A 26,613-nucleotide genomic window follows, 5' to 3' on the forward strand; every position below is an offset into this window, starting at 1 on the left:
CAAACGGCTAAAGATATTAACATGAAACTTGGCCCACATGTTACTTATATAGGATATACATAGGATAGGTAATTTAACCCTTACTCACCCCCATTTGCCAGGGTCAGGGTTTTTGTTTAAAGTCCCACACAAGTCTATGGGAAATATATGTTACTGCATAACTTCCAAACGGCTGGAGATATTTCGATAATACTTGGTCACATGTTACTTATATGTCCACTTAAAATATAGGATGGTTAATATAACCCTTAACTACCCCCATTTGTGAGGGTCAGAGTTTTTGTTTAAAGTCCCATGCAAATCAATGGGAAATGTATGTTCCCACATAACTTCCGTATGGCTGGAGATATTTCAATACCTGGTACACATATTACAGGTCGGGATATGAGGACGGGATAGGAGGTCGAGATAGGATGTCGAGATAGGAGGTCGAGATAGGAGGTCGGGATAGGAGGTCGGGATAGGACGTCGAGACAGGAGGTCGAGATATGAGGTCGGGATAGGAGGTCGAGAGAGGAGGTCGGGATAGGAGGTCGGGATAGGAGGTCGAGAAAGGAGGTCAGGATAGAAGGTCAAAATAGGAGGTCGAGATAGGAGGTCGAGATAGGAGGTCGAGAAAGGAGGTCGGGATAGGAGGTCGGGATAGGAGGTGGAGATCTGAGGTCGAGATAGGAGGTCGGGATAGGTGGACGGGATAGGAGGACGGGATAGGAGGTCGAGATAGGAGGTCAGGATAGGAGGACAGGATAAGAGGTTGGGATAGGGTCGGGATTAAGTCAAAAGCTTCCTCTGTTGATCTTCCTCCACAACAAGGATTAGGAAGGAAAAACCGGGCAACGCCGGGTACTCTGCTAGTTTTAGATAAAATGTACTCCCCAGAATACCCGCTTAAGCCTGAGCTCTTTGACCTGGGTAGTTGCTACGCACCAGAAGACATGCCATTTGGAGGTGCTTTGAGGTAGTCATGTAACTTTATTTATCAAAATTTGTCCCTTTGCAAAGTTGCACCGATCCTTATGCCATTTTTCCTAATTCCAACACAATAATTAAAAAACTTACTGTTCATGTGTTACTTCACAGGTATCATTGGCACAAGATGATCATTGTTCTTCACATCACCTTGTTGATCCTTGTATGGTTTACTAAGATGTGTTAGGGTCTATTCACACAGGCGGAGTTTCCGTCTGAAATTAAAGCCCATACACTTCTATGTGTTTCCGCACTCCCATTAGGTGAATAGACCCTCAAAGTCACAAGTGTAGGGAATGAGCTCCTCATCCTCCATCTTTCTGACTCTTTGCCATGTGGCATTGTATGTTATTGGTAACAGAGGCCAGCAGCAGTGTAAGCTGTGGACACTTCTGAAAGTCGCTTATCTCTCAGCATGTTGAAATCTAGCATCTCCCCTGACATCTGTTTCTGTTAATCTAATGGACAGCTTTTTTTTTTTTTTAAGGAGGGGACCTATTTGTTGTTATATGGGGACACTTTGTAGCAAGAATGTCATTTACATGACACCTTTTAATTTGATGTATAAACTGTAAATTGTTGGACAAAATAGACAGTTTGTAAGGAAAATGTAGACAGTGGACAATAAAAGCTTGGAATGGCTTATAACAGTCTTTATCCTGGTGTCATCAGTGTACAATTCTTTAATAATAGATTTGTGCAGAAATGCCATTTCAGCACCTGGGGAGGCATATGCTGGAGTACAGTGCTGACAGCTTCCCTGTATTCCCCAGCAGAATATCAGATAGACAGCTTTTCCCCCTTCTACTTGTACTTTTCCTTGGCTAACCTGTGTCATTACTTGCATTATGTATCTGTTCAGTCATGCCAAGGCCCCTGGCACTGTGTGCCCACAATTGATTCAGGTGACCATGTGTGTTCTTCATGATAAATTAATCATAGATAGCTGATGGATGAACACAACTCCCTGCTGTCAGCAGTTCACCTTTGCCAAGAAAAACTCAGATTCATGACTTTTTTTAACTTCAAGAAGCCATCCTACGTCAAGAGGCAAATAATTTCCAGGACAACCCACCTTCACTGTCTGTGAAATAGTATAGAACTCTTTGGATCATCCCAAGAATACTTGATAAAATTACTAGCATTACATGAAAAAGGCTTTTATACTGTTTCTTCTAATAAAACTTGTATGTTATACCAGACCATATATGTAATGTGTAGTATCTCTCATTGACTCGAAGAGCTTAGCCCTCTTCTGATTTTTGCACCCTGGCACACACTCAACAAAGGCTCAATGTTTGGCTATTCTAGGTTACCCTGTGCTCCAACAGCTTAAAGAAGTATGAGCTGGCATTAGTGGTGGATGTGGATGGTATTGGAGAGGAGGTTTTGGCTTTACCAATTACTGCCAGGTAAGTTAGACTTTTTGGCCATGTGTCAGTATAATTCTGCAACTGGTCTTGGTGATGACACTTTTTCATGTGATACAGGTGTGTGGTGCCACCATTGTTTATAGAGAACATAGCCATTACATATAACCGGTGTTTCCTGCAGTTCCCGTACGAACGGACCATAACACTGCACAACCCCAGCAACCTTAGGGGATGTTACACATTCCTGCCACAGGTATGCTTTTGCTTTCTTTTTGATAAGAAAAGTACAACTACAGGGGGAAACTGGAAGAGAGTTTGCTAACAGATATAGAAAATAAACTACCTGGTACCTGTATGGAGGTCTGCAGCATGTGATCCTAATTCATGCTATATTGGACGATTACACACTTTCCTTTCTTGCAGGAGTCAGATTCATCCTCTGATATCCTGTATGACAGCCCAAAGCCACGTGGAATCATCGAAGCACATAGCAGTGTGGATGTACCTATTGTGCTAAAAGCCCAGAGTACTGGGGAGCGAAGTGTCAAGGCTTATTTTGCTGTATATGGAAGCACCCAGCCCCCATTGGTAAGAAACTCACCTGTTGTCTTTACACTAGGGTTTCCCAAGCTCTTGTCATAAGCCACTGATTCTCAACTTTATTACCATAGGGGAACCTGATGTTTCTCTCTCAGGTTATCCCTCTTTCTATCCAGCATTCTAAAGTTTTATGATTTTTTTAAGGGGTATACTGGTACCCATTACCACTGTCTCGAGAGTTTGTAGATTTAGAGGCCATCCCTTCTGTAAAAGTGACAGATCAGCTAACTGTGTGCAAAGAATATTACCTGTAGTGACTTCACTCAGCTGTAGGCTTCCTGTGCAGGTCTCTATTTCTTCTCTGATACTTTTTTGTTTCATATGAAGTTTTATATCAGAGTATGTAAATGCCAGTCAAGTGACGCAACTGAACAGAAGAAGAGCCTCTCAGTCTCTGTCCCTGCTCTGGAACCTGCTATTTGGGACATTTATTAGAAGGCCTAATGGATAGTTAGAGTGGGTGATTCTGGTTCCAACTGGAGTTTTATTTTTATTATTAATATTATTATTCATAATAAGCCATCTACATCCTGTTTTACTGCCACCATGGACCATTATAGGGAGGATTGGCTCTTCTGAGTTTTACTTCTGTTACTATTTCTAGTAAAGCCAAGTGCAGGTTGGGATAAGTGAATATAGTTTTCAAATATCAGTCATTTTAGTAATATGGCTTATTCTGAGTTGCTTCTTCCTGTTCAGTTTTCCCAATTCTGGGTTGTATATATCCTTTGTATAGAGACCTATGATTTCCTTGACACATCCATCTTTGTTCTATACGTAGGAAGTTCGGCTGCTGTGCATCGGGGAGGGGCCTGTGGTCCATGTAGATCCTAGTGAGGTGAATTTTGGTGATATCCCAGTTCTTACCAACGTTTCAAGAATAATCCGTCTGTGCAACCAGTCCTTAATCTCTGCTCCCTTCCAGGCTAGCATGGTGAGTGTGTACACGGGGTGTGGGAATGTCCATGGCACATGTCAATGACCATCAGAAATTCATATAGTCACTAATCTCTTGTTGAAAGCTCTTTATGTAACTAAACATTGGGCATATGAGGTTCTCCAGGTGATGTCTTTATTGCTGACCCCGTTCTTATTCACTGATGATGATTTCTGATAAGAGTTGTGTTCTGCCTTCTGAGTTCCTATGGAGACTGATAATTACCACCCAGCAATGAAACCATGCACCTCCCTGATGAGTGCTAATTATCCCCACAATAATCAGTAGTCTTGTCTCACAATCATCTGCTCCTAGGAACCTCAAACTCCTTCTGTTATTACTAAAATGCTAAAAATTTCATAAATTCCAATCCTGTCACCCACCCATTTTGTACATCAAATCCTCATTACCTCCCATCCTGCACTTAAATCCTTATCATCCTGCATTCTATACTTACATGTCCTTTATAACTCCCATTCTGTACTTCAAATCCTCATCACTACCATTCTGTACATAAATTGTCATTACCTCCCATCCCAGAGGCATAACTTGTAGCTTCTGGGCCCTGATGCAAAATCTGCAACAGGGCCACATGTGCTAACCAATTATAATACTGATCTCCTTTGGGGCAGTTGTGCCTTGGGCACCAGGACCCTGGTGCCACTGCTAAAGCTGCACTCCCTATAGTTACACCCCTGACCCATCCTTAACTTGAATCCTTCTAACCCCCACTTGTACCTTTTTGTTCTTGGCATCCCCATCTTAAATCCTCATTACCCCATATCCTTGTCAAACTGCATCTAATATCTTATAATCTGATACCCTCATGACACCACATTTTGTACCTTGTGCTCAGCCCCCCCCCCCCCAGTTTTGATCTTACTACATCTGATGCCAGGCATTGATCAGCATGTCCTGCCTCAAAGTGCCGCCTATCCTGTTTGTGCCTCTCACTTGGAAATAGTCTATGCAAAATTTTAACCCACGCTTTTTTTGTATTGTTCTTTTTCACAGATGCGGAAACGGTCACTTTGGTGGGTAGAGCCAAGCTGTGGTGAGGTTCCTCCAGAAGGAGAAGTCCATCTTACAGTTGTGGCATGTCTAGATGATACAGTGACGTTCAAAGACACAATGCAACTGATTATTACGTATAGCAACACCTATCTAATCCCAGTGCATGCTACTGGCACAGGAACCACTATAGTCACCGACAGGACATTTGCACCAGTGCTGAATCTGGGGGCCCATTTCAGGTAGATGTTATGTTTGTTTGCTGTGCATTATAGCAAAGATGAGCTCCATATTTTATATCAAGATAGGCTTCCACATCCTAGACTTGAACAGGATATGTCCCACATTAAACCGTCACATCATTATAGGGGTATTCCCATCTGTGACATTTGCGATTGCTGGAGGTTTTGCTGAAAATAACCATACATAACTCCATTAATTTTAAATGGAGTACTCTAAACAGCTTAGCAATGTGGGATACCCTCTTAACTTAACTTTAGGAGTTATGGAAACAGTGGGCCAGGAAGCTCTGGTTCCCAGATAGGAATACCCCCTTAAATTGTGTTAAAACAAAGCCATAAGTGTCCTCTCTGTAAAGTAGGTGACACAGATGGCTAAAGTATTACCCTCGAGCACTACCTTCTTTCTGCTTTAGTAGATGCTATTTGGGAATGTGGAAAAATATTGAGAACATGTTCGAGACATTACAGCAGACCTCCCTATATGTCACATAACTAGACTTGTGTAGTCTAAGGAGAGAGGAACTATCCTGTTTAGGTGACCCTATGTTGTAGAGGGCTGTACCCTATCTTTATATTCATACTACACAAAAACAGAGCCTCCATATTGCTTGGCAGCTTCTTGTTACGCCTAGCGCTCCGGGCCCCCGCTCCTCCCCGGAGCGCTCACGGCGTCTTTCTCCCTGCAGCTCCCCGGTCAGTCCCGCTGACCGGGAGCGCTGCTCTGTCATGGCCGTTGGGGATGCGATTCGCACAGCGGGACGCGCCCGCTCGCGAATCGCATCCCAGGTCACTTACCCGTTCCCGTCCCCTGCTGTCATGTGCTGGCGCGCGCGGCTCCGCTCTCTAGGGCGCGCGCGCGCCAGCTCCCTGAGACTTAAAGGGCCAGTGCACCAATGATTGGTGCCTGGCCCAATTAGCTTAATTGGCTTCCACCTGGTCCCTGACTATATCTATCCTCCTCCCATGCACTTCCTTGCCGGATCTTGTTGCCCTTGTGCCTAGTGAAAGCGTTTTGTGTGTTTAAAGCCTGTGTACCAGAACTTCTGCTATCTCCCCTGACTACGAACCTTGCCGCCTGCCCCCGACCTTCTGCTACGTCCGACTTTGCTTCTGCCTACTCCCTTGTACCTCGCCTATCTTCAGCAGCCAGAGAGGTGAGCCGTTGCTAGTGGATACGACCTGGTCACTACCGCCGCAGCAAGACCATCCCGCCTTGCGGCGGGCTCTGGTGAAAACCAGTAGTGGCTTAGAACCGGTCCACTAGCGCGGCCCTCGCCATCCCTCTCTGGCACAGAGGATCCACTACCTGCCAGCCGGCATCGTGACAGTAGATCCGGCCATGGATCCCGCTGAAGTTCCTCTGCCAGTTGTCGCTGACCTCCCTACGCTGGTCGCCCAGCAAGCTCGTCAGATCGCCCAACAAGATCACCAGCTGTCGTACTTGACCACCATGACACAGCAACTCCAGTCACAACTACAGCAAGTACAGTCACAGCTACAGCAGCAACAACCATCTCCTCCGCCAGCTCCTGCACCCCTTCCGCAGCGAGTGGCCACTCCTAGCCTCCGCCTGTCCTTGCCGGACAAATTTAATGGGGACTCTAAGTTTTGCCGTGGCTTTCTTTCGCAATGTTCCCTGCACTTGGAGATGATGTCGGACCAGTTTCCTACTGAAAGGTCTAAGGTGGCTTTCGTAGTCAGCCTTCTGTCTGGAAAAGCCCTGTCATGGGCCACACCGCTCTGGGACCGCAATGACCCCGTCACTGCCTCTGTACACTCCTTCTTCTCGGAAATTCGAAGTGTCTTTGAGGAACCTGCCCGAGCCTCTTCTGCTGAGACTGCCCTGCTGAACCTGGTCCAGGGTAATTCCTCCGTTGGCGAGTACGCCATACAATTCCGTACTCTTGCTTCTGAACTATCCTGGAATAATGAGGCTCTCTGCGCGACCTTTAAAAAAGGCCTATCCAGCAACATTAAAGATGTTCTGGCCGCACGAGAGACTCCTGCTAACCTGCATGAACTCATTCATCTAGCCACTCGCATTGACATGCGTTTTTCTGAGAGGCATCAAGAGCTCCGCCAGGAAAAAGACTTAGATCTCTGGACACCTCTCCCACAGTCTCCACTGCAATCTGCGCCTAGGCCTCCCGCCGAGGAGGCCATGCAAGTGGATCGGTCTCGCCTGACCCTGGAAGAGAGGAATCGCCGTAAGGAAGAGAATCTTTGTCTGTACTGTGCCAGTACTGAACATTTTTTGGTGGATTGCCCAATCCGTCCTCCACGTCTGGGAAACGCACGCTCGCACCCAGCTCTCGTGGGTGTGGCGTCTCTTGATGCTAAGTCGGCTTCTCCACGTCTCACGGTGCCTGTTCGGATTTCTACTTCAGCCAGCTCTTCCCTCTCAGCCGTGGCCTGCCTGGACTCTGGAGCTTCTGGGAATTTTATTCGGGAGTCCTTAGTGAATAAATTCCGCATTCCGGTGACCCGTCTTGTCAAGCCACTCCACATTTCCGCGGTCAACGGAGCCAGGTTGGATTGCACCGTGCGTTTCCGCACGGAGCCCCTCCTAATGTGCATCGGACCTCATCACGAGGAAATTGTATTTTTTGTCCTTCCTAATTGCACTTCTGAAGTTCTCCTTGGACTACCCTGGCTTCAACACCATTCCCCAACCCTGGATTGGTCCACTGGGGAGATCAAGAGTTGGGGTCCCTCTTGTTCCAAGGACTGCCTTCAACCGGTTCCCAGTACTCCCTGCCGTGACCCTGTGGTTCCTCCTGTATCCGGTCCCCCTAAGGTCATTAAGGACTCTGCCTGCCACAGGAAATGCCTCTCCCCCCCTCCCAGTCCCATCAGGCAAGCCCCTGTGTCCCCTCATGGCCCTCGTCCTGGTGTCACACTGCCCCGTGCCAGGTCTCGCCCTCTGCCCTCTCTCCCCATTCCTACTCCTGCTGTTCTGCCTGCCGTTGAGGAATCCCTCCATCCTTTCCCGGTGTCCTCATCCCAGGGGAGGCAGTTACCGGATAAAGAGAAGGGGAGACCTAAGGGGGGGGGGGGTACTGTTACGCCTAGCGCTCCGGGCCCCCGCTCCTCCCCGGAGCGCTCACGGCGTCTTTCTCCCTGCAGCTCCCCGGTCAGTCCCGCTGACCGGGAGCGCTGCTCTGTCATGGCCGTTGGGGATGCGATTCGCACAGCGGGACGCGCCCGCTCGCGAATCGCATCCCAGGTCACTTACCCGTTCCCGTCCCCTGCTGTCATGTGCTGGCGCGCGCGGCTCCGCTCTCTAGGGCGCGCGCGCGCCAGCTCCCTGAGACTTAAAGGGCCAGTGCACCAATGATTGGTGCCTGGCCCAATTAGCTTAATTGGCTTCCACCTGGTCCCTGACTATATCTATCCTCCTCCCATGCACTTCCTTGCCGGATCTTGTTGCCCTTGTGCCTAGTGAAAGCGTTTTGTGTGTTTAAAGCCTGTGTACCAGAACTTCTGCTATCTCCCCTGACTACGAACCTTGCCGCCTGCCCCCGACCTTCTGCTACGTCCGACTTTGCTTCTGCCTACTCCCTTGTACCTCGCCTATCTTCAGCAGCCAGAGAGGTGAGCCGTTGCTAGTGGATACGACCTGGTCACTACCGCCGCAGCAAGACCATCCCGCCTTGCGGCGGGCTCTGGTGAAAACCAGTAGTGGCTTAGAACCGGTCCACTAGCGCGGCCCTCGCCATCCCTCTCTGGCACAGAGGATCCACTACCTGCCAGCCGGCATCGTGACACTTCTCTGGCTTCCTGAGACTGGATGGTGTGCACCTCATAACCAGCAATATACATATCTGCACTACATTGTCATTACTCACAGTTGGGCAAAGATGGCAGTAAGTGCCAGACATGTTGCCCACATTACCAAGGTATCTTTGGTTGTTCTGCCTAACCTGATATGATATGGAGCTGAAGAATTTTTTAAACTGTCGGAAGTCAGTGGAAAAGTTTGTGGAGAAATGGATTGAGAGTGTTTGGCTCTGATGGCGATGTGAAGAGCAATGTTGGGTCAGTTTCCTATATTATCTCCTATTGTTCTATTGTTTGGGGGGTTTCAATGACACCAGACTCTTTGTGTTTGAGCAAAGCTTTAGTAGAGGGAAACATAATGCCAGCATGAGATGCCACTTAACCCAACAATCACTGGGCTTGGATGCCTCTGCTAGGCAGAAAGAGAAGCTGGCAGGAATGGCTGGCACACCTGCAGTCTACTCAGATGGGACATATTACTGTATGTCTCCTGCTGGTGCTCATTGTCATCGTCTTTGTTGTGAACCCTGCAGAGTATAATAGGCAGTGATGGAAGATAACACCACTGTAACTTCATCTGAGCCCTGGCCGTAACTCAAGAAGCCATAGAGAGTGTAACTCAAGAGCAGTTTGACCCCATCCAGTTTTCTGCAACACTGAGCAGATCATGGCTCAACCCTGAGACCTGAGCCCTGCCCCTCACCACACACCTTTACTCCCATTTCATAGCTGATTTAGAAGACATCTCTCACCATACTTGGCTTCTTCATGATTATTGTTATTTCAGGTTGCTGTTTTTACTGGAGACTTTAGTTTGCTCTTTCATCTGCCAGCCAGATGTCCCACAATACATTTTCTGTCTTCTTATGTCAGAGTGTTATTCTAATTAGTGTCCTGCAGGTGGAGTGGCTTAGTGTGGCCTAGAATGGATGCCATTCCTTTATTGTTTGCCAAGTGTTTTTCCTTTCCATGTAATAAATCTTGTATCTCCATGCAGTGCTGGTCCCTGTCGCTATCATTTCACAATGACAAATCGTGGTCGCCGCACTCACCAGTTGTATTGGATGACCGAGGGATTCCCTCAGTTCCGCAAACGGCAACAACTTCCTAGCCTTAAACCTGGGGTCCCTCAACCTGACCCACAGGACCCAGTGTTCCGACTTGTCCCATCACGCATGGAGTTGAATCCTGGACAGAGCATTGATGTTGTTTTGGAAGGATCATCAGTCAATCCAAAGGCGAGTATTAGTGATATCCAAAGCAAGCCAAAGCAGCAAGATGATTACTAGGTCATTTGGAATAGAAGAGGACAATACAGATGAACTCTGTGCTGTTCATGAGGTGCTCAGGATACATCCAGTAATCCTCCATGTACCATTTATTGTGTTGCAGCTGGTGAAGGAGCGCCTGGTGGGACAGGCTATTATAGGGAAACAGTCTGGGAAGGAAAAAATCCTGACGGTTGATGTCATCTGTGAATTCATAGCTCCTGTTCTTCACCTGTCTATGCAGAGTATACACTTCTATGTAGAGAAGGTGATGTACCTCTTGTTAGCAGTATGGCCTTGATGCCCATCACTATGTCCGTGCTTCAGCTTACTGATATGTTTCACTGCTTGTAATCTTTTTTTCTTAGCATCCAGAAGAAGACCTGAAGGAAAAATACAAGTCTGTGATCCTGAAAAACATTTCCTCATTGCCACTGACAGTTCTCCTTTCCTTAAACCCTCCGTTCTTCCTCTGCTACAGGGATACTTTCCAGGAGCAGGATGAGCAGGTAGTAATAGTTATGAATGATCCTGTTGGGACCCCACTGGCGAAATGCTTGTCTTAACACACACCTAAAGTTTCTTTACTTCCCTTTTTTTTCCATAAGCTTATTGTACACAAATAGGGGCCTCACTATATGTGCTGGAACCAGTCATTACAATCTCACCAGTTTTATCATCTTCATTACCAGTTTCATTTTAACCCATCTTTTTTTTTCAATTCTTGTTCTAGAACTGGTTTCATTCAGACACATGGAAATCTTTAAGAATAGCAGAGTTGTGTTGGGTACATACATAATATTTTGTGTATGTGGTCATCTTTTTTTAGTATTTTAGTATAAACCAGGAGCGGGTCCAAAACATATAAAAAGTTGCAAATATTTGCATTATAATTTTTCTCTGTGTAGTGCCAACATCTGGTTTGCTGCAAAGACTGATCGAAATGAGCTACTAAATGAGGACCAAAAACTGACCAAAATATTATGTCACTTAGATTTTTTGTGCACAGAGGTCGGTAGAGTGTGGCAGCCCCCTAACCACTCATACATTTTATAGCACTTTCATGCAGCAGAAACTGTTTTGGTGGATTTGCTGCCAATGTCACCCACAATGTATTCTCCTAAATTTTCTCTTCAGAATCCCCTGCACCTTGACACTGGTGAGGAAGTGGAGCTGACCATCAGATTTGATCCAACTTTCATTGATGATCTGCAGAGCCGAGTACTGGAAGAGGTTCTGACCATCCAATACGCTGAACACCCTCATAAAGATTACATCACCCTGCAGGCTGAAGTGTACTTCCCAAACCTTCACTTTCCTTATAGTCAGATCCACTTTGGCTGCATTCTCAATGACACAGAGAGCACCCGAGAGCTGGAGGTGACCAATTGTAGCCCGCTGCCTGTACAGTACCACTGGTCCTTTGTGATGGAGCATGAGATCAGGTGAGGATCCTTTCCTTTGTAGCATACATTGCCCTCCGTAAGTCCTTTGCTTGCTTCTGTTGAGACTTAATCTGACTCAGTCTTTTCTGGGTTCTTTGCTGGGACATGAAGTGATTGGTGCTCTGTGCCTTGCTTTGTAGGCTCAATGGAGAATTAAAGAGTCCAGGAGACAGTCCTCAAAAGGCTTGTGGAACCTTTGGAGAAGGCTTTAATTCAGCTGATTGGTGAGTATTGCTCTTCACACTCTATTACCGGCTTGCTATTTCACAATGCAAGTTCATGGTAATTAATACAGTTTTAAAAATATATCTGTAATGATTTCTTATAATCCACAGGCCAGATGAACCGCACACATCAGAAGTGGCTATCCCTGGTGAAGATGCCTTTACCCAGACCCCGGATTTAGAGCATAAGGTAGAGTCCTGGGCACGATGTTTCTTATAAATCACTTTGCCACAGTATCATTGTGTGATGCAGGCCTTACCTCTCCACATAACGCCCTTCTCTCTTATATTCTTAGCCTTCGAAATGGTTCTCTTTCTCCTCACTTGATTTTCTCTGTTTTCAGGCTATGGAACCTAGCACTAGAGATGGTGTAATTGTGGCAGAAGAGCATGTGATAACTGGAGTAGAGGAGGTGAGCAGGGTCATGGGGTGTGTGCTCTGCACTGCATCCAGGTGTGGTGAAGATGTTTCCATATATAGAAGACCTGGAATAATAATCTCCATGGGTGAAAGTTACTATAATGACTGTAATAAAATAAATCACAATCTATATAATGACTGAAGTAATCTCTGTAATGACTATACTAATCTCCATTACTATTTATACAACTTAACTAACCTACATGACTAGCTGTATAACAACTGTAATAGTCTCATCAGTAAGTATTCTATATTACTGTAATAATCTATATGTCTATCTATAGCAAGCATGTCAATCTCGAAGGCTAACATGGGCCAAAAAAACAAGGTTTAAGTTTATGTGGGCCGCATAAAAAAAAAAAAAAAATATTCCCTCCCTGCACAACACCCTGTGTCCCCTTTGCACAACAACCCATGCCCCCCTGCACAAGACCCCATGCCCCCCCTGCACAAGACCCCATGCCCCCTTTGCACAAGACCCCATGCCCACCCTACACAAGACCCCATGCCCCCCTGCACAACACCTCATGACCCCCTTCACGAGACCCCATGACCCCCCTTCACAAGACCCCATGCCCACCCTACACAAGACCCCATGCCCCCCTGCACAACACCTCATGACCCCCTTCACGAGACCCCATGACCCCCCTTCACAAGACCCCATGCCCCTTTTGTAAATACTCCAGGCCCCTTTGCACAAGACCCCATGCCCCCCTTTGCATAAGACCCCATTCCCCCCTGCACAAGGCCCTGCCCCCTGCATAAGACTGTGCAGTACAGTTCCCCCACATTAGGTGCAGTATAGTTCCCCCACATTATTTGCAGTATAGTTCTCCACATTAGGTGCAGTATAGCTCCCCCACATTAGGTGCAGTACTGTTCCCCCACATTAGGTGCAGTACAGTTCCCCACATTAGGTGCAGTACAGTTCCCCCACATTAGGTGCAGTACAGTTCCCCCACATTAGGTTGGCAGTATAGTTCCCCACATTAGGTGCAGTACAGTTCCCCCACATTAGGTTGGCAGTATAGCTCCCCACATTAGGTGCAGTATAAATCCCTACATTAGGTGCAGTACAGTTCCCCCACATTAGGTGCAGTATAGCTCCCCCACATAACATGTAGTATAGTTCCCCACATTAGGTGCAGTACAGTTCCCCCACATTAGGTTGGCAGTATAGTTCCCCACATTAGGTGCAGTACAGTTTCCCCACATTAGGTGCAGTACAGTTCCCCCACATTAGGTTGGCAGTATAGTTCCCCACCTTAGGTGCAGTATGGTTCCCCCACATTACGTGCAGTATAGTTCCCCACATTAGGTGCAGTATAGTTCCCCACATTAGGTGCAGTATAGTTCCCCCACATTAGGTGCAGTACAGTTCCCCCACCTTAGATGCAGTATAGTTCCCTCACATTAGTTGCAGTATAGTTCCCCACATTAGGTGCAGTATAGCTCCCCCACATTAGGTGCAGTACAGTTCCTCCACATTAGGTGCAGTACACTTCCTCCACATTAGGTGCAGTACAGTTCCCCACATTAAGTGCAGTACAGTTCCCCCACATTAGGTGCAGTACAGTTCCCCCACATAAGGTTGGCAGTATAGCTCCCCACATTAGGTTGGCAGTATAGTTCCCCCACATTAGGTTGGCAGTATAGTTACCAACATTAGGTGCAGTATTGTTCCCCACATTAGGTGCAGTATAGTTCCCCACATTGGGTGCAGTACAGTTCCCCCACATTAGGTGCAGTACAGTTCCCCCACATTAGGTGCACTATAGCTCCCCCACATTAGGTGTAGTATAGTTCCCCACATTAGGAGCAGTACAGTTCCCCCACATTAGGTTGGCAGTATAGTTCCCCACATTAGGTGCAGTACAGTTCCCCCACATTAGGTTCAGTACAGTTCCCCCACATTAGGTTGGCAGTATAGATCCCCACCTTAGGTGCAGTATGGTTCCCCCACATTACGTGCAGTATAGTTCCCCACATTAGGGGCAGTATAGTTCCCCACATTAGGTGCAGTATAGTTCCCCCACATTAGGTGCAGTATAGTTCCCCCACATTAGGTGAAGTACAGTTCCCCCACAGACATACAGCCTTCAGCCATATACAGTGTATGGCTGGAGGCTGTATGTCTGTTTACTGCCCCACTCCTCCGGTCCGGGGTCACGATCTACTGCTATGGCCTATGGGCGGTGGTCGGAACACCAAAGATGGCGTGCTGGTGAGTGGTGACTTACCATACCCGTGCGTCCTCCTCACTGCTCCGCTCTTCTCCTATGGGCGCATGCATGGGACATAAGTGAGGTCCCTGCGTGCGCTTCCTCCTGGCGGCCCCTGCGATTTTAAAGTTAACGCCGGGCCGCAGAGAGGTAACTGGGCATCCTTGTGTCCTGAAAAGATTTTTCAGGACACAGGGATGCCCTGAATGTGACCGGGGCCCGGAGCAGGGGCTCCAGGAGCGCCAATGATGATCCGGCCCTGACCAGAGTAATGAATATCTTTGCCGGGCCGCAAAGATATTCATTGTGGGCTGCATGCGGCTCGCGGGCTGCATGTTCGACACCCATGATCTACAGTATCTCCACCCCTAATATGTTTGTAAATATTTTATTTTAGCTTTTCATATGACAACACTGAAGAAATGACACTCTGCTACAATGTAAAGTAGTGAGTGCACAGCCTGTATAACAGTGTTTAATGTTGTGCCCCCTTAGAATAACTCAACACATAGCCATTTTTTACTAAAATGGCACCACAATTGTCCTCAGGTTGTGTGTGGTATTGCAGCTCAGTTCCATTGAAATAAATTAAGCCAAGTTGTAAAACCACACATAACCTGAGGACAGGTGTGGTGCTATTTTTGGAAGTAATCAGCTCTGTTTTTCTATTCCTGGACATCCTCTTTAATGACGGCAGCAATCCATGTCACTGAGAACCTATATAATGACTGTAATAATCTCCTTCAGATTTTTGATATTCTGCCTCAGTTTGGGACTCTGCAGCCAGGAGAGAGTCAGATTGTCTCCTTTACATTCTATGGACACACAGACATTAACGCTGGAGCAAGGGCTTTGTGTGAAGTCTATGGGGGTCCCGTGTATGAGGTCAGCCTGCATGGTGAGGCCTCGCTTGTGAGCTACAATTTAACTTCGAGAGAAATCGACTGTGGAGTACAGGTAACATATTACATGCAGCTATACTACTAACAAAAGAGATTATGTGTATTTTCTAGTGATTGCTATAGTCATAAGCACTGGAGTGCATGTAAAATGTGGGTATGACAAGGGCAACCAGTGCAAAACCACCTAGTCTGCTTGAAAGTTATATTTTACACACCACAAGAGTCCTTCACCTATAAGGTTTCTTTCAAGGGCTTATATAAGAAGCCGTCAGTCCTTTCTTATCTCCACATAATCACAATTAACTTTAATCAAACAATGTTCCCCAGGCTATTCTTCTTTAACGTGTCTTAAGTGTTATATATTATATGTATAGCTTGGACTAAAGGGCCTGGCTTGTAGTCTTCTTTCTACTTCATCCCAAAAGGGTTTGATGGGTTTAGGTCAGAGCTCTGTGCAGGCCACTTAAAAGGGTATTCCAGGGGAAAAACATTTTTTTTTATATATCAACTGGCTCCAGTAAGTTAAACAGATTTGTAATTTACTTCTATTAAAAAATCTTGATCCTTCCAATAATTATCAGCTGTTGAAGTTGAGTTGTTCTTTTCTGTCTGACAACAGTGCTCTCTGTTGACACCTCTGTCTGTCTCGGGAACTGCACAGAGTAGAAGAGGTTTGCTATGGGGATTTGCTTCTGCTCTGGACAGTGCCCGAGACACGTGTCATCAGAAAAGAACAACTCAAATTCAGCAGCTCATAACTACTGAAAGGATTAAGATTTTTTAATAAAAGTAAGTTACAAATCTGTTTAACTTTCTGGAGCCATTTGATATATAAAAAAAGTTTTTTCCTGGATAACCCCTTTAATCTCTTCCACACCAAACACACCCAACCATTCCTTATGGACCTTATGCTGGAACAGAAAATGGCAAAAACCAAATCCAAAGTTGATAGCATACCAGTGTCCAAAATGTCTCGGTATACTAAACCATTAAGGTTTCTCTTCACTGAAACTAAAGTCACATTCTTCTGGCATTTGATAAATCCATCAGAAACACAAGAAGTGTGATTCAATCACGCCACAGAACAGGTTTTCACTGTCCCAGAGTCCAGTGTGGTGCTGTGCTTTACACTTCTCCATCCAATGCTTGGCATTGGGCTTGGTGATGTAAGGCTTGCATAAAGCTGCATTTTCTTGGAGACTCATTTTGTGAAACTCTTGGAGAAAGTGTTTGTGTTTATTTTAATGACAGATGATTTATTACTGAGTCAGCCGAGCGTTGGACTTTTATGCACTATGGTGGAGATTTATCAAAACCTGTGTAAAGGAAGAGTGGTGCAGTTGCCCATAGCAACCAATCAGATTGCTCCTTTTGTTTTTCAGAGGCCTTTGTAATAATGAAAAAAGCTATTTGATTGGTTGATATAGGCAGCTGTACCACTCTTTCCCTACACATGTTTCAATAAATCTTCGCCTACGTACCTCACCATTCAGTGACCCCACTTCGGTCCAAGATGCTCAGTTGATAGTAGAAGGTCTAGGAGGAAAGAAATTGTTACGGCGCATGCATCCTATTACAGTACCATGTTGGAATTTGGTGAACTGTTAAGAACAATCCATGTGTGTATTCCTGGTACCATGGATGATCCAGTACATGTGACATGTATTTGTTTTCACAGATGTTTGACCAAGTATACAACACACAGATTGTCCTCAGGAACACAGGAAAGGTCAGTTTTCCATTTACTGTGAAGAACCAAAGATCACAGAAACCTCCATACACTGGGGAGCCACAGATCCATCCTTCAAGTGTAAGTGCACCCTCATTCCTTAACAACACTGTTGTTCAAATTACATATTCCCCCTCTATTTACAAACTGTACACAGAACAGGTAGCAGGTAACAGGTGTGTGTACTATCTACATCCAGTGTGACACTAGAGCCTAATAATCACCACATACAGGCAGCACATGGAGCCTGTACATAGTGTAGTCATATACGTTGTACCTGGTAATCATCACCTCAGCCTCTCCACAATTAGCATATGAAGCCTGCACACAGTACAGTCAGTAAACATTGTACCTAATGATTGTTGCAACAGCCACAATATAGCCAGCCTGTACACAGTGCAGTTGGTATACACCAGGGGTAGGCAACCTTTTGGGAGTGCTGTGCCAAATTTTTTTTCAAAGTCGCACGGTCTTCCGGCAAAAAGAGTGTGGCTTATTGTGTGTGGGGTTAGTAGGGGTGTGGCTTGTCACACGGTATTTTTTTTTTTTTTTTCAAAATGTTTCAAATATATTGTCCCTGCTGTAAGGGCCTTACAGTGAAGACAATACAGAGGAAGGGGATTGACATCTATCACCTCTCTCTCCTGATGACCTATGATGGAAGAAACGCGTTGAGAGGCTATATGGCATCATTAACATCAGACAGTATAAGTATACACTTATAAATCTATATACCCTATACTGCTTTATGGATCTGGATGTTTGTGGGTACACTGTGCGGCACCATAATTCCTTTGCACCCTGTCCTCATGGAGTGAAAAGCTGCTGGCATATATGTCTCATTTGCGTTATGCTCATAGTTAATTTGACATGCTATTTTTTTGCCTGCTTACATCTGTTTGTATATATATATAACCTACACTCTTCCTCTGAAATGTTAAACCAATAGAAATGACAACAAAAACCACCTATGGTACTACTCCTACAATTATTATTCAACAATTGTAGGAGTAGTTACATCTGTTTGTGCATGCTTACTGAACATTTGTTGCATTCATGTGGGCTGCATTAGCCTGTCTACAGCTTTGCTATTGTATTGTATGTGCATTCCGCATATGGGTTATAGTATATATTGTCTGCTTGATGTTGTTGGACCCATAGATCTGGAGCTTATATGGTGATGGTAATGTTTGTGTTGGCGGACATAATCTAGCAGAGAACTTACCTTGTTAATCTTTTCTGTCAGATGCAAGAGACATAATATCTGGAGATATATATTTTTTGAACGTTCTAGGGCAGGTTTCACATTCCAATACACACATTTCTTGCACGTGTGTCTGCCTAGTTTTTATCAACACAGATCAAGCAGACAATTTATTTATCTTTCTTGATGACTTTGGTTAGGTGCAAGAAATATATCATCTGGATGTACATATATCTTTAATATATAAGTATATCAACAATAGATAAGACCCGTGCACATCTTTTTATCCACATCCTATCATTATCTATATTCCACAAGTAGATGTGGTATTGGGTATATCATTCCTGGATACCGCTTAGGACTATAGAGTTATCACCTGTGGGTGTATATACTATCTAGCAGCACATACCCCCTGCAGATTTGATATAAAGCAAGTACGTCTTTATCTAGCAGAACATACCCCCCCCCCCCCCCACACACACACACACACACACACACTATTACTGGAAGTCAGGTAGACCCCTGCTATACTGAACTGTTTTCAATTTTAGGAACACCTAGCCATAGGGACTGGCCCGGCTAGTCAGTTAGCATCATTCCTAGTAAGGAAGCCAGCATATGATAGGGTGAGTATAGTGAATGACAGCTAGGTTCCGGAGCGGGACCGTCCTTTTTAGGACGACAATTCTTCCTAGGCTTAGGGACTAGAGCAGTATTAGCTACAGGGAGTGACAGGCTCCCAGTCCCGGCCCACCAGTTGTCCCATCCTTATCCCTTCCTGAGTCACCTGGGGCTAGGGTAAAATAGATACATATCAATGTATTTACACTATACTTTAATGTTTGGCAATTTTATATATCTTGTGGCATTATCTATATGTTGATTGGTGTGGATGAATACGGACTGATTTATGTGCTTGATCAGACGTATCAGAGGAGCCACTGAGGTGCTCATCCACACAGTTTGTGAGTGTTTATTATGATTTATTGTACCCCCCCCCCCCCCATTTTGTGGGCATGAAATAAAAGTTATAGTTTAATAAGTCTACTATTCTGTGATACGTTTTTGGTCGATAGACGAACTATATATTCTGTGAAATAGGAAGGGGATTGACACCACAGCTAATAAAGTTTTTGTTCAGGATGGATAAACATTTTTATTCAGACCCCAGAATCAGTCCCCACCATAATACAGAACCCAGAATCAGCCCCCACTATAATACAGACCCCAGAATCAGACCCCTCCATAATTCAGGCCCCAGAATCAGCTCCCACCATAATAAATACCCCAGAATCAGACTCCACCATAATACAGACCCCAGAATCAGCTCCCACCATAATACAGACCCCAGAATAACCACCCACCATAATACAGACCCCAGAATCACCACCCACCATAATACAGACCCAGAATCACCACCCACCATAATACAGACCCCAGAATCAGACCCCACCATAACACAGACCCCAGAATCAGCTCCCACCATAATACAGACCCCAGAATCAGTCCCTACCATAATACAGACCCCAGAATCAGACCCCTCCAAAATACAGACCCCAGAATCCCCACCAACCATAATAAAGACCCCAGAATCACCACCCACCATAATACAGACCCAGAATCAGACCCCTCCAAAATACAGACCCCAGAATCAGACCCCTCCATAACACAGACCCCAGAATCACCACCCACCATAATACAGACCCCAGAATCCCCACCCACCATAATAAAGACCCCAGAATCACCACCCACTATAATACAGATGCCAGAATCAGACCCCACCATAATACAGACCCCAGAATCAGACCCCACCATAATACAGACCCATGGATCACCAACCACCATAATACAGACCCCAGAATCACCACCCACCATAATAAAGACCCCAGAATCACCACCCACCATAATACAGACCCCAGAATCACCATCCACCATAATACAGACCCCAGAATCAGACCCCACCATAATACAGACCCCATAATAAGTCCCCACCATAATACAGACCCCAGAATCCATCCCCACCATAATACAGACCCCAGAATCACCACCCACCATAATACAGACCCCATAATAAGTCCCCACTATAATACAGACCCCAGAATCAGACCCCTCCATAATACAGACCCAGAATCAGACCTCCATACATAATACAGACCCCAGAATCAGACCCCACCATAACACAAACCCCAGAATCAGACCCCTGAATCACTGCCTTGCATAATACAGACCCCGGAATCACTGCCCTGCATAATACAGACCCTGGAATCACTGCCCTGCATAATACAGACCCGGAATCAACCTGCTGCATAATCTGTAGATGACACATTGTTATAGGGGGATCTGTGAATGACACACTGTTATGGAGGATCTGTGAATGACACACTGTTATGGATATCTGTAGATGAAACACTGTTATGGGTATCTGTAGATGACACAGTTATGGGGATCTGCAAATGACACTCTGTTATGGGGGATCTGTAGATGACACACTGTTATGGGGGATCTTTAGATGACACTTGTTATGGGGGATCTGAAGATGAAACACTGTTATTGGGGATCTTTAGATTATACACTTATGGGGGTTCTGAATCTGTAGATGACACACTGTTATAGAGGGATCTGTGAATGACACACTGTTATGGAGGATCTGTGAATGACACACTGTTATGGGGATCTGTAGATGAAACACTGTTATGGGGATCTGTAGATGACACAGTTATGGTGGACTGTGAATGTCACACTGTTATATGGCGATCTGTAGATGACACACTGTTATGGGGGTTCTGTAAATGACACACTGTTATGGGGGATCTTTTTTTTTTTTATATATATATATATATATATATATTTTTTATTTTATTTTTTATTTATTAACTTTTGTCAAGAAAATTAACAACATACAATTAATAGTTTCATGAGGACCCTCTACACCCGCACCCACACAACAGTCAGACCATAAGACAGGATGTGTAAAGTACCAGAAGGAGTAGTCCATAACCTAGCAATCGTATACCCCTATAAGTACGAGGGTGAGGAGTCTCCCCACAGAGAACACCAACACAGTAATAACACACCACTGACAGGACAAACCCATTCATACACATACAACAAAACATTTCCAGGGAGCTCACAATTTATCTACGATACCAGCTTAAGATTGGGAAGCCCCATGAAGCGGAGGATCAGTAGAGACAGCTAACAACATCCACTGCATCCAGACCTTATCAAATTTTTTTGTCCATTTCCGACTTACGTACAAGGCATGATATAGGGGAACATATTTGTTCACTAAAGCTATCCACTGAGACAAAGGAGGGGAGGACACATCTTTCCAAGCCATCACTATGACCTTGCATGCACAATACAAGAGAAAACTGATCAATATATGCCGATAAGAGCCCGACACTAAACAATTGATAACCCCCCACAAACATACTTCTGGCGTCAAAACAAAGGGGAATTTTAGATGGTCTGACAAGAACGTCATCACCTCTCTCCGAAAGGGCACCACACAAGAGCAAGTCCAAACCGCATGCAAAAAAGTACTTCTCTCCCTCCCACACCTAAAACAAAACATCCGACCCCGAGACCCCCATGCAATAAAGTCTAACAGGAGTATAATACAAACGTAGGACAAACCTGGATTGAATGAGCAGATCTCAGATACTAACTACCGTAGGGTAATATGTCTTAACTACCTCCTTCCACATGTCTACAGAAAGACTAGGAACATCCTCAACCCATTTCAGCTGTGCAAGAGCAAACGGATCTGGACCCACTGATTGTAATAAAGCATAACTCTGAGTGAGAGGCTTAGCCAGATCGGTGGTCCCCAGGAGCAATTCTAAATAATTAAACACAGAGGTAACTTCCAGGGAACCAAACTGTGTAGAGACTGCATGTTGCAACTGAAGATACCTGAAGTGGGCATCCAGAGGAACATGAAAATGCTCTCTAATGTCCGCAACTGGTATGGGGGATCTGTAAATGACACAGATATGGTGATCTGTAGATGGCACACTTATGGGGGATCTGTGAATGACAACACTGTTATGGTGGATCTGTAGATGACACACTGTTATGAGGGATCTGTAGAGGACACACTTATGGGGAGGATCTGTAGAGGACACACTGTTATGGAGGATCTGTAGATGACACTTTTATGGAGGATCTGTAGATGACACACTGTAATGGGGGATCTGTAGATGACACACTGTTATGGGGGATCTGTAGATGACACACTGTTATGGGGGATCTGTAGATGATACACTGTTTATGGGGGATCTGTAGATAAGACACTTTGATGGAGGATCTGTAGATAAAACACTGTGATGGGGGATCCTTAGATACATTTATTGGGGATCTGTGAATGACATAGTTATGGTTTATCTGTGAATGACACTGTTATGGGGGATCTGTGAATGACACACTGTTATAGGGGGATCTGTGAATGACACACTTATGGTGGATCTGTGAATTACACTGTTATAGGGATCGACCGATATCGTTTTTTTAGGGCCGATACCGATAATCGGTGCAGGTTAGGGCCGATAGCCGATAACTTATACCGATATTCCGGTATAAGTTATCGGCTATTTAACCCCCTGCGACACCGCTGCAGATCATTGATTTAAAGCGGTCGCTTTAAATCAATGATCTGCAGTGGCTTTTGCGGGGCCATAGGCCGCCGCCGCCACCAGCTTCTCTCCCCCTACCTGTCAGGGTGGTCCGGGCCATCCATCCTTCCTTCCTGTAGTGTTCGGGGGCGTTCCGGGTGAAGAGTGAACCGGTCCGGGCTGTCCTTCTTCTCCGGGGGTCCTCTTCTCCACTCCGGGCAGGCTCCGGCCTAGTACACTGCATAGACGCCGCTGCGCAGTGACGCCCGTGCGCAGCGACGCACCTGACGTCACGGCGTCTATGCAGTGTACTAGGCCGGAGCCTGCCCGGAGTGGAGAAGATGACCGCCGGAGAAGAAGGACAGCCCGGACCGGTTCACATAAATTTTTTTTATTGACTCTGAGGGTGGGGGAGGGGCCCGACCGGTATAGCGGTATGGGCAAAAATCCATACCGGTATACCGCCCAGCATCACGGTGGGGGGTGCGACGCGGTGCGGTGGGTCTGGGGTGCGGTGCGGCGGGTCGGGGGGTTTTGGCGGTCGCGGTGCGGTGGGGGCGGTGCGGGGGGCAGGGCATTATCGGCTTATCGGCAAGGTAATTGCCGATACCGATAATGCCCAAAATCGTGATTATCGGCCGATAATATCGGCCATACCGATAATCGGTCGATCCCTACACTGTTATAGGGGGATCTGTGAATGACACTGTTATGGAGAATCTGTGAATGACACTGTTATGGAGGATTTGTGAATGACACCGTTATGGGGAATATGTGAATGACACCGTTATGGGGAATCTGTGAATGACACACTGTTATGGGGGATCTGTAGATGACACACTGTTATGGAGGATCTGTGAAATACACACTGTTATAGATGGATCTGTGAATGACACTGCTATAGAGGGATCTGTGAATGACACTGTTATGGAGGATCTGTGAATGACACACTGTTATGGGCATCTGTGAATGACACACTGATATGGAGGATCTAAAGACTGACAGAGACCAGAGTCCGTCTCTGGGACAAGAGAGCTGTTGACAGAGCCAGGAGCTGAGCTGCGTGTATTCCAGAGAAAAATACAGGGGACTTACTTATTTTTAGCAGTGACTCCTGACCTCCTTCAACCACTTCACGGCCGATACAGAGCACAGAGCGATCCCACTCCCCCCTCCATGTTGCTGACAGACAGCGGAGCACGGCAGCTGCATGAGGTGACAGGAGGAAAGGAGAGGGAACTCTCCCTGAAGATGTTTCCGGTCTGCACAGCAATAACTAATTGAGCAGGGAGAGGGGGAGACAGATCATCCGACATCCCAGGCTGTGTCTTCAGTACTACTGGTAATAGATGTGCTGCATGCAGGCACATGTCATACCACCAGCCAGTGCTGTTAAAGTGACAGCGTCCCAGGACTGGCCCCAGTTAGTAACTCTGCCACTTGTTGGCGCTCCCTTGCGTGCAACTCAAATTCACCCCGCGTGCCACTCATGGCACGCGTGCCAGGGGTTGCTGACCCCTGGTATACACTGTACCTGTCATTACCACAGCCTCACCACAGCATAATACGGCAACACAGACTGCCTGGCATCATCCATAGAACTTTTAAGTTGCTTTATTCATAAACTTGGTGTGCAAAAAACATCACATGCAACTCTGGAAAAAAACATATGCATTTCAAGTGCTGCTGTGCTCTTTTTCAGCCCAGAGTTGCACTTGATGGCCGACATTTATCATTGTCTTTAGACAGTTTTTTGTGTCTACAAAAGGCACAAAAAGGCGCAAGCAGGGCTTACTTGCGCCTTTTTTGCGCCTTTTTGTTTACACATTTCTGCTGATTTTGAGTTGCAATCCACTGATTTTTAGTTGCAATCCGCTGATTTTGGCAATACAGTAACCCCCGGACCTACGATGGCCCCGACATATGATGAAATCGACATACGATGGCCTCTCAGAGGCCATCGCATGTCGATGTCAGCATCGACATACGATGCTTTTATATGTCGGGGCCATCGCATTAACTGCTATCCGACAGCGCAAAATGCTTAAGCTGCTGTTGGATAGCAGTGTAATGTGCCCCAGCAGGTTCACTTACCTATTCCCGATGCTCCGGGTCCACTTCGCGATCCTCCGGTGTCTTGCGCATCTTCTCCAGGGTCCGGGCCTTGCTTTCCGGCGTCGTTATTACGTTACTACGCACGCCGCGCCGGAGCAGCAGCGTAATAACGTCACCAGAAAGCGAGGCCCGGACCCTGCAGAAGATGCGCAAGACACCGGAGGATCGCGAAGAAGACACCGGAGCAGCGGGACAGCATCGGGAGCCCCTGGAACAGCAGCGGGAGCGGTGAGGACCTGGTGCGGAGCGGCGGTGACAGGTGAGTACAGCTTCCTATACTTTACATTGCACGGATCCCTCAACATACGATGGATACGACAAACGATGGGTCGTTTGGAACGAATTACCATCGTATGTTGAGGGACCACTGTACACATGATATAGAAGGGATTTATGAACTGCGCCTTTTTGTAAAAAAGGAGCAAAAAAGACGCAAAGCCACTGAAAACTGTCTAAAACTACACCATCCCAGACCTGGTGTAGCTTTTTGGTGTACGTGAAGAGAGAAATTTCAGAAAACGTTTACCTGCACAAAATGTATCAAATGCTCTGTGAACATTTAATACATTTGGCGCTCCTACACATTACCAGCACACAAAAAAGGGTGTAAAAACATGCTTCACTTACACCTACAATGATAAATGTGGGCCGATGTTTTTTTACACCAATGGGGAGATTTATCAAAACCCGTGGAGAGGCAAAGTTGCCCATAGCAACCAATCAGCTTCTTCTTTCATTTTTCAGAGGCCTTGTTAAGAATGTAAGAAGCAAGCTGATTGGTTGCTATGGGCAACTGGGCAACTTTGCCTCTCAACAGGTTTTGATAAATTACCCCCCCCCCCCCCCCAAGTTCCTAAATAAAGCAACATAAAAGTTCTATGGGTGGAAACAGACTTTCTCTGTTATCATATTGTTACATGAGCTCCCTACACGTGTCCATAGACACTGGAGGGGGTTGTCAGAGCTTGAGCCAGTACAGGTGAGTGCTTGTTTCTTTAGCCTGCGCACATTACAGTCAGTATACATTGTACCTGAAAGGCCACTATACAGGCAGCACATAGAACCTGTGCACAGTACCACCATGGCCATATATACAGCTCATGCTGCTGTGGGCACTCAGACTGGATACAACCCCATAAGAGTTATTCCACAAGTTTCATGTTTTTGCTGCATATTTGTGACAGATCTGAAAAGCAGATTCTTTGTGTTACATGTGGATTTTGTTGCAGATTCACTGTAAATCTCACCCCCGTACACAGAAGGTGAGGAAATTAATCACAAATCCACAACACAATGAGCAGCTGCGGCTGCAAATCTGCAGGTAAATTTCTCAGCACTTATGACCCCTGTGGATTAAACGGAGGAGGGAATTTTTTTTTCTCCAGGCCACAGCAAGGTGTCTGCAGCTATGTCAAAACTGTTCCTCATTTTTGTTTTCACTTTTATTGCCGCCTTCCTCAACGTTGCTGCCGTAGGCACAGGCACCTAATGGTAAATATGGCCCTGACTACAATCAGTTTATTCTGTAGAAAACACATCACCACATCTTTGCAGG

At 45.9% G+C, this 26,613-nt stretch overlaps 1 protein-coding gene across 6 annotated transcripts in view; it reads left to right on the forward strand.

Annotated features, from left to right (window-relative positions):
• HYDIN (HYDIN axonemal central pair apparatus protein) overlaps positions 1-26,613 on the forward strand; it is a 231,459-nt gene that overhangs the window by 67,600 nt on the left and 137,246 nt on the right. For 5 of the 6 annotated variants that reach the window (XM_056525415.1, XM_056525414.1, XM_056525411.1 and 2 more), the window contains 14 exons: positions 2,281-2,381; positions 2,460-2,595; positions 2,766-2,930; positions 3,724-3,876; positions 4,894-5,132; positions 9,910-10,150; positions 10,305-10,448; positions 10,549-10,689; positions 11,318-11,625; positions 11,766-11,849; positions 11,961-12,039; positions 12,194-12,262; positions 15,240-15,449; positions 17,073-17,204. In XM_056525415.1, the coding sequence (XP_056381390.1) occupies positions 2,281-2,381; positions 2,460-2,595; positions 2,766-2,930; positions 3,724-3,876; positions 4,894-5,132; positions 9,910-10,150; positions 10,305-10,448; positions 10,549-10,689; positions 11,318-11,625; positions 11,766-11,849; positions 11,961-12,039; positions 12,194-12,262; positions 15,240-15,449; positions 17,073-17,204 (2,202 nt within the window). Of the gene's footprint in view, positions 1-2,280; positions 2,382-2,459; positions 2,596-2,765; positions 2,931-3,723; positions 3,877-4,893; positions 5,137-9,909; positions 10,151-10,304; positions 10,449-10,548; positions 10,690-11,317; positions 11,626-11,765; positions 11,850-11,960; positions 12,040-12,193; positions 12,263-15,239; positions 15,450-17,072; positions 17,205-26,613 lie in introns of those variants that run through there. The other variant, XM_056525416.1, reaches the window with a different exon arrangement.

This window comes from Hyla sarda, chromosome 6, assembly GCF_029499605.1.
Source record: "Hyla sarda isolate aHylSar1 chromosome 6, aHylSar1.hap1, whole genome shotgun sequence".
Taxonomy (NCBI): Eukaryota; Metazoa; Chordata; class Amphibia; order Anura; family Hylidae; genus Hyla; species Hyla sarda.